The following is an 8,111-nucleotide window of genomic DNA, read 5'->3' as shown; positions in this document are numbered from 1 at the left end:
CACACACACACACACACACACACACCACACCCCCACTACCCAGTCAGTGTGGAAAGACCACCTATTGTTTCAGCAGCTGTGCCCCTCACTGTGGACGACACCTGTTATCTGGGACAGGAGGGAGCTCTTGGGCCGCCAGGCAGGGGCAATGTCTTACATTTCTGAAATGTGGCTGCAGTCACGGAGGCACCACAGCCAGGTACAGAGCCTGGGGTAGGAAATCTGGGGACTGGAACATAATCTTGGCTGGCCACCCCGGTAGCTCTGAGATGTACGGCAAACTCCTTCCTCTCTCTCAGCATCTGTGCACCCCGGGGTGGTGCAAGTAGCCAACCACTTCAGCTAACCAGCCCATCAGTGGTGTGCGCTCACCTCCCCCCACCCCCAAAGTGTCCCGGAAGAAAGGCCTGCTGATCTACTTCAGAGAAATCAGCCACTGGCAACTCTCAGGAACACACCCTGCCACACGTGGGGTGCCCATGAGCTGGAACTGACTTGGCAGCTGATGGTGTGGCTAACTTGGCACACCCTGGTCCTGGTCTCTCCCAGACCCTTGGCTTTCTTGCCCAGCCCAGGAACACTTACTGGTTCGTTCTTGCCGATCTGAATCCGGTAGCGAGAGATGAAGCTCGGTTTTCCAGTCGTGTCGACCACAAGTAACAGCACATTGAAGCTCCAGAAGAGCAGATTCGGCACTTGGGTGGCACCTGAGGTTGGGAAACAAAGGAACACTCAGGCCCTCGCCTCCTCAAAGCCCAGGGGCTGGGCGCACACACGTTCCGCCGTGGTGACTGCAGGTGTCCTGTGCCAGGAGGCCCTGGTGCTCGGGGTCGGGGCCTACTCCGAGTCTGGGACTGATAAACCAGCGGTCACTCGAGGCCTGTCTCTAACTGTAAAATGGGGACTTGTCTCAAAGTGGTTGAAGACGAAAATATAAAAGCATGTTGAGTTAAAATACATATTCTAATAAACAAATGGACGTAGGCTAATGTTGGGAGTCCCCAGATGGTTCAAATGGGTAAGTGCTCAACGACTAGCCTAAAGTCTGGTGGTCTGACCCCACCCGGAGGCTCCTTGGGAGACAGGCCCGAGAACCCCGTGGAGCAGCTGGACAGAATCCACTTGAAGGCGACTGTGCACACTGAACCCTGAGGGTTGCTGGGAAGGGAAACATAGGTGTTGGGCTCATTGTGATTCAAAATGAGCCTTACACATGTGATCAGTCAAGAAACCTCATCCCCGCCACTCTGCTACCTGGAGCCTCCGGCGCCCTCTACTTTGCATTTCCCCAAGCGGAAAATGTGTCTGGCCAGGGCTCCTGGGTTGCAGTCACCATTGTCTCTCCTGGAGACTCTCCTGCTGGCAAGCTGGTTTGACTTACTCAACATTTCCCAGATTCTTTTTGACCCTAGAACATGCCTACTGCATGGCATCCTCGTTTGTCCTGGGAAATGTCGATGTATGGCTGTCATTGCAGCAGTTACTGACAGCACCTTTCTACTCCCTCACACACACACACTCAAAAAACCCCTAGGTGGATGGTTACGTCACGGAGTCGTCTCACCTACCAACATCCCTCTCCACGGATGTTCTGCACATTGTGTAGAAAAGACGGGTCGAGGCTTACAAGGTGGACTTGGCTTTGTGCTGCACATCAGGTCAGTCCAGGTATTACTGGTCTCCTACTGCGCACAAACAGCACTCTGTACAGTCCTAACTCTTGTATTATTCCCTGGATTTGTCCATGTTTTGCTGTCTCTAAATTCAAAACCCCGGATGGCCAGGACAATGCTTTCCCAAACTCTGGGTCTGTACCTCTCCTCCAGGTCCCTTTCTGCTCGGTGGCCGCAAATGTATTCCCTGTGAGGGGGTTCCCACTGACAGCGACTACAGGACAGAGCAGAAGTGCGCATGGACTGTCCCAGGCGGGGGAACCTACGCCAGGAAAAGACTGTCTTGTTCTGCTGAGCAGCTGGTGGCTTTGAGCTACAGACCCACTGTGCCCCCAGGGCTCCTTTTGTAGTGGGTCCTTGGAACATATTTGGCTAGCACTGGATGGACTAGAATAAACATTTTGTAAAAATTAAAAGGGAGAGGGAGGGAAGAACAAGGGAAGAAAGGGGGTGCAATATAGTTTCACATTTTTAAAACCATAGTGAAACACGTGGGCAGCCGAAATGTCCATAGTGGGGAACCACTTATATGGATTACAATATTTCCAGACAATGAACTAGACTGAGCTGCTTTAGGTTCAAGCTTATGTCTGGGGCACTGCCCGCTTGGTTCCAGATCACCACAATCAAGTGACTAGTGCGATAAAGCAAGTCACGTACATTTTTTGTTGTTTTCCTGTGCATGTAAGTTATGTTCACATTATTCTATAGTTTGTTGAGGACCCCTGATGGCATAGGGGTTATGCGTTGGGCTGTGACCAGCAAGGTCAGCAGTTTGAAGCCACCAACCGCGCCTCGGGAGAAAGATGGGGCTTTCGACTCCTGTAAAGAGTGGGAGTCTCGGAAACCCACGGGGGCCTGCACGAAATAAAGCTACATTAACCGACAGGAAAACGTCTAGTGTAATCCAGGAAAGAGAAACAAGAGTTATTCTTTTCCCACCAAGATGGATTAGGTGCTTTCCTTTGTGGTCATTCACCAAAACCAAGCCCACTGCCATCAAGTTCATTCCTAGCCAGAGTGTCCTGGACGGCACAGTACAGCTGCTCCCTTGAGTTTCTGAGATGCAACATCTGTACCGGATCGGGGTTTTTCTCCCCGGGAGCAGCTGGTGAGTTTGAATCCCTGACTGCAGTTAGCAGCCCAATTCCTAGACCACAGTACCACCTGCAATACAGAAAGCCTTTCCCCAGGGATATGAGCATTGTTCTTTCCAATACCGCTTAAGATTCCCTTGACTGCTAAGGGGGATGAAATGGAGGAGTTGAAACAAAATATGTATAAAATATAAAGCTGATGATCTGTTCCACTCGCTTTCACCTACTTCACAGCCAAAAGTGAGAAAGGAGGAAGAAACCAAAAAGATTCCACGAATCGGTCAGATTTCATGCTCAGCCCACTTTTAGACTTCTGGCTGCAGACTACCCTCCAGGGCTTTTTTTTGGTCTTTAAATCATTTTATCGGGGGCTCGTACAACTCTTATCACAATCCATCCATCCATCCATTGTGTCAAGCACATTTGTACGTTTGTTGCCATCATCATTCTCAAAACATTTGCTTTCTACTTGAGCCCTTGGTATCAGCTCCTCATTTTTTCCCCTCTGTCCCTGCTCCCCCTCCCCCATGAACCCTTGATAATTTATAAATTATTATTACTTTGTCATATCTTACACCATCTGACGTCACTCTCACCCACTTCCCTGCTGTCCATCCCTCAGGGAGGAGGTTATATGTAGATTCTTGTCATCGGTTCCCCCTTTCTCCCTCACCTTCCCTCCACCCTCCCGGACCTTGGGGGCTTTTAATCTACGCTGTTGCTTTGTGACAACTAATGACTGTATCCCCCATCCCGACCGTGACACCATTTATTTTAAGTGGATTAGGCAAACACTTCAACTTAGAATCTTTATCTCCCTTAAAAAAAATCATCTGCATCCCCATACAGGTCTGGCACATACCAACACTAGTAACCTCATCTGAGTGAATGAAGGTAGAGTTGAGGAAATTCCCTATTGTCCCTAATACTGTTATAAATCCATAAATGGCTTTTTCTTCCCTTCTGCTTTCTTAAGCGGTTTCTAGTCACTCCTGGTGTCCGTGGATACAGAGTGACTGCTGATGTCAAACCCGGGGGCTAGACCGTGCCAGGCGTGGGGGAGAGGCCTCGGCCAAGATGGGCCAGCACTCTGCTGGGGGCAGGCTTCCATCTAGAAGTAAGATGTGGCTCTGAGTGCACCCTCACTTTACACAATCCCTTTCTTGCCTTCTTCCCTTTCACCTCAGCTTCTTCCCTGAGATACCTTGTTTCCAAATTGTCCACAGTTTGAGGGTTACCGCCCCCTCCCCCCCCAAGTTCTAGCCCTCATTCTTTGGAATAAGGAACCAAGAGGTCCCAGAGTAGAGAAGAAAACAATAGAAAAAGCATTCAGCTATAACCGGGTGCCCAAGCCCTAAGAACTAGTCGCGGGCCTCACCTATCACATAAAGGAGCCACTCCTTCCCTTCAAACGTAGACAGCAGCTTCTCCCATTGGGTCTGCCAAAAGCAACCGGAAGCACCCCAGAATTTCTGCAGATGCCTTAGAAGAAAAACCACTGTGGTTACTTGGGGAAGACCCACCCCCGCCAGACCCCCCAGGTGTTGCAGTGTAGAGGGGCCAGGCCCACTCACCAGGTGACCGAGTTCCAGAAGGCCACGAACAAGAGAAGGCCGGAGCCCAGGATGACGGCCGTCCTCCGCATGGAGCCCCAGAGCTGTCCCTCCTGGCTCAGAACAAGAAGGTGTCAGGCCCCAGCCAGCCCCGGCCTTCACACCCAGCCCTGCCACCAGGATCGCCACCAGCACCTGTCTGCTGACCTCTGCCAGCTTCTGAGGGAGGCTCTTCCTTGGCGAGAGCTCGCTGGCGGTAGGTGGGTGTGTTTATTAGAACTGAAGCTCAGGGTCCAGGGAGGGGAAGAACTCACCTGACCTCAGAGAAACTAGCAGTAGTCATAGATTTCATCACCAGCCCATCTGGCTGACACAAAGACGCACAAATGGCACATTGGAATCATCTGGGTGCTTTTGAACCTCTCCATACTGAGGCTCCGCCTCAGTCAATTACATAAGCCTGTTGGTCAGGCTTAGCCAGCTGTGGGTTTAGCATTTCCTACTTGATTCCAATAGGACAAAGACGAAGCTTTCTACTCCCGCAAAGAGCTGCTGTCTCAGAAACCCACATGGCTAGCCCTCCTCTCCTGAAGGGTCGCTGTGAATCAGAAATGACTCAGGGGCAGTGCGTTTAGGTCCTTGAGGGGGGATTCCAATAGGCAGGCAAGGTGATGAACAGTTCTTATCAAAGGCTCTACAAAATCCTGCATGAGGCAATCCTGTCCCAGCCATAGGGGTTTCCCCCAGTTCAGGGGCCAGGCCTTATTGTTCCCCATCTCTCCCTTGGCTTTGGCGGCGAGTGAGCAAACACATGTTCTGCTGGCAGGCAGCTAACAAGCTAGCCAAGTGTGGTAGGGGCCGGAGAGGAAAGTGAGCTAAAGGAAGCTGCATTTTAACCCACACTGCGGAGCGCCTGAGGAGCCAGGTTTGATAGCTCCACTCTGCACAACCGACATCAATGTGGAACTGTTTCTTCTCCGAATTACCCTGTCCTTAAGAAAAAGCCGGGCTCCTCCCCATGGCTCACAAAGAGCTTCTGAGGCCCCGGTGCTCCCCGGGCTCCCAACCTCTGAGCTCTCTCGCTCGCGCTCTCTCTCTCTCAGACTAGATTGGCCAAGCCAATCAGAGAATATGAACTCCCCCCCCACACACACACATGAGTCAAAGGTTGCCCAAGTGTGCCAGACTGGTTAACTGGGGCTTTTGCACACCAGACGGGAAATCAACCGTTTTTCCACGGGCAAAAGCGGTCTGCCCGGTGGGATGCCGGCGCTTACCTGCTTTGTCTTCCCATCCTGTAACACACCTCCACATGCTCCCTTCATCTGGAAGAAGGAAACACAGGTGAGCCTGAATGTGGTTCTCACATGCAACTAGAGAGGCTAAGCTGGAGGGTCGGGCCACAGGCTCCCCCATTTGCTAGACCTACTGTCCCCTTTTCAGGGAAAAAAAGGAAAAATTACTCAGCAGCCCGCTTGGCCATGAATAACTTTTTTTGTTGTTACTGATAAGAATTTTAATACAGGAATTTAAAGATGCCTGTGTTAAAAGGGGTATCTGGATCTTTTTTTGTTCATTTGTTTGGTTTTTTGTTTTTTTTTAAATAAATCATTTTATTGGGGGCTCGTACAACTAAGCACATCCACACATACATCCATTGTGTCAACCACCCCTGTACATGTGTTTCCCTTATCATTCTCAAAACATTTGCTTTCCACTTGAGCCCCTGGTATCTACTCCTCATTTTTCCCCTCCCTCCCTGCTCCCCCTTTAATTTATAATTTATAAATTGTTATTATTTTGTCATTTCTTACACCGTCCGACGTCTCCCTTCACCCACTTCTCAGCTGTCCGTTCCCCGAGAGTTTATATGTAGATCCTTGTAATCTGTTCCCCCCTTTCTCCCCCACCTTCCCTCCACCCTCCCGGTATCGCCAGTCTTACCACTAGTCCTGAGGGGTTCAGCTGTCTTGGATTCCCTGTGTTTCCAGTGCACATCCTCTGGCCCAGCCAGATTTGTAAGGTGGAATTGGGATCATGATAATGGGGGTGGAGTGGGCTGGGAGGAAGCCATGAAAACTTTATCCTCCATTATGAGCTACAGTACAAAAGTTATCAGGAGAGACCAGTCCCTGGAGAAGGGCATCATTCCAGTAAAGTGGAGGGGCAGCAAAGAAAGGAAGACCCCCCAAAAAAGAAAGGAAGACCCTCGACAGGAGCGTTGGATACAGTGGCTGCAACATAGCCATTACGGGGCAAGCGAATGTCTTCTTCTGTCGTACATAAGGCGCATGGCGAAGAATTGGAAGTGATTACATGGCACCTGACAACAATAAGTCGGTTTGTGACACCCCTAGGTTGGTCCAAGGCCTCACACCAAGGATGTGCTATCACCCACTTTGGGAAACACTGGGCCAGGCTTAACAGTGAACAGGGAGTTTACAGAATCCCCGCCTAGGCCCTCATTTGGAAGATTCTGCTTGAATTGGTCTGGGCATCAGTAACATGAATCAAAGGATTTGGGAAGGGAACTTTGTCTGCCTGGGACTGGCTTTTTAATAAACAGATACTCCCAGATCCTGCTTTTGAAGAGCTTACATTTCTACCTCAGTACTCTGTTGGAAGAGGTATGTCCCTCTGAACCCCCTCTGTACCCAAGTGTCTCTCCCTTGTAACTCCAGGGAGCTGTGAGCCAGGGTCTGTCCATGACTTGCTGGGTCGCTTTCTGAAGGCCAGTTAACCACACCCAAGAGCTGAACTCCTAGGCTGGCTGAAGTGAAAGCACCTGTTCTCGACTTATCTACAGATGCCATTAAGACGGTGAACCTTGAGCTGACGAAGCTGCCAATCACAAGGTGAGCAGCTGTACCCCACCAGGCTCTCTGTTGGCGAGAGGACAATCAACCCTCCCCCCCCTCCAAACTCCCAGGGACAATCCTAACTCAGTCCTGCAGGGTCACTATGGCAACAGGTTTGATTTGATGTATCCTTCATTGGAGGACCCTCAGTGCAAGGGTTTCTGAGCTTGCCGCTAACTCAAAGGTTAGAGGTTAAAGTACACTCCAGGTGTGGAATGGAATGGATTTGCCAGCAACTTGCAAGATATAAAATGAAAGCTCAGAGACCAATAGCATGCATGCGTGCGCACACACACATGAGGGGTCATCAAAGAGTTGGGAGGAGGGGAATTCCATGGTCTTCCAATTCCATTTTTCCATGAACTTTTTGAAGCCCCCCCACCCCATTCAGGGGCATGGGCACGTACGTGTGTAAACAACTACTTAGAAGAAACAATAGATGAACCAAGGGGGAAAGGAGCTAAACTAAACAAATCATAACCTTAGCAAGAAATGTGCAAATCCAATATGGCAGACACTTTAAAGTATTCCTGAAGGGCATAGAAGTTGACCTTGACCCAACAGAGTGACGAACCATGTAACTGGGTGGGAAGTCGGCATCACTGAAGGCAGCAGTTTCCCTTAAATTATCAACTCCGCATTACCTCAATATAAATAAACACCACAAAGCCACCTTGCCCCTGGGGCTAAACCAACTGATTCTAACATCTATATGAAGGAATAAATGAGCAAAAAGAGCTAGGAAAATGCCCCCAAAGAAGATAGTGGGTAGTAAGAGTGAAGGAAGGGAAGGGAAGAATGCTTAGTCTAGCAACTGCTAAGACATAAACTTAGCCAGTAAATTAGATCTTTTTTTAAAATCGTTTTATTAGGGGCTCATACAACTCTTATCACAATCCTTACATAGATCAATTGTGTAAAGCACATTTG

At 49.8% G+C, this 8,111-nt stretch overlaps 1 protein-coding gene across 1 annotated transcript in view; it reads right to left on the bottom strand.

Moving 5' to 3' along the window:
* FAXDC2 (fatty acid hydroxylase domain containing 2) overlaps nucleotides 1-8,111 on the bottom strand; it is a 45,204-nt gene that overhangs the window by 11,883 nt on the left and 25,210 nt on the right. Inside the window, exons 2-5 of the mRNA XM_004696748.2 lie at nucleotides 5,601-5,648; nucleotides 4,345-4,436; nucleotides 4,149-4,252; nucleotides 586-707 (exon numbers count right to left, since the gene is read on the bottom strand). Coding sequence (XP_004696805.1) covers nucleotides 586-707; nucleotides 4,149-4,252; nucleotides 4,345-4,436; nucleotides 5,601-5,648 — 366 coding nt within the window. The remainder of the gene's footprint in view (nucleotides 1-585; nucleotides 708-4,148; nucleotides 4,253-4,344; nucleotides 4,437-5,600; nucleotides 5,649-8,111) is intronic.

Source organism: Echinops telfairi, unplaced genomic scaffold (genome assembly GCF_000313985.2).
Source record: "Echinops telfairi isolate 266 unplaced genomic scaffold, ASM31398v2 ScPeMD7_7469;HRSCAF=8507_0, whole genome shotgun sequence".
Taxonomy (NCBI): domain Eukaryota; kingdom Metazoa; phylum Chordata; class Mammalia; order Afrosoricida; family Tenrecidae; genus Echinops; species Echinops telfairi.
Note: the sequence above shows the minus strand (reverse complement) of the source record. Positions and strands in the feature narration are given on the sequence as shown.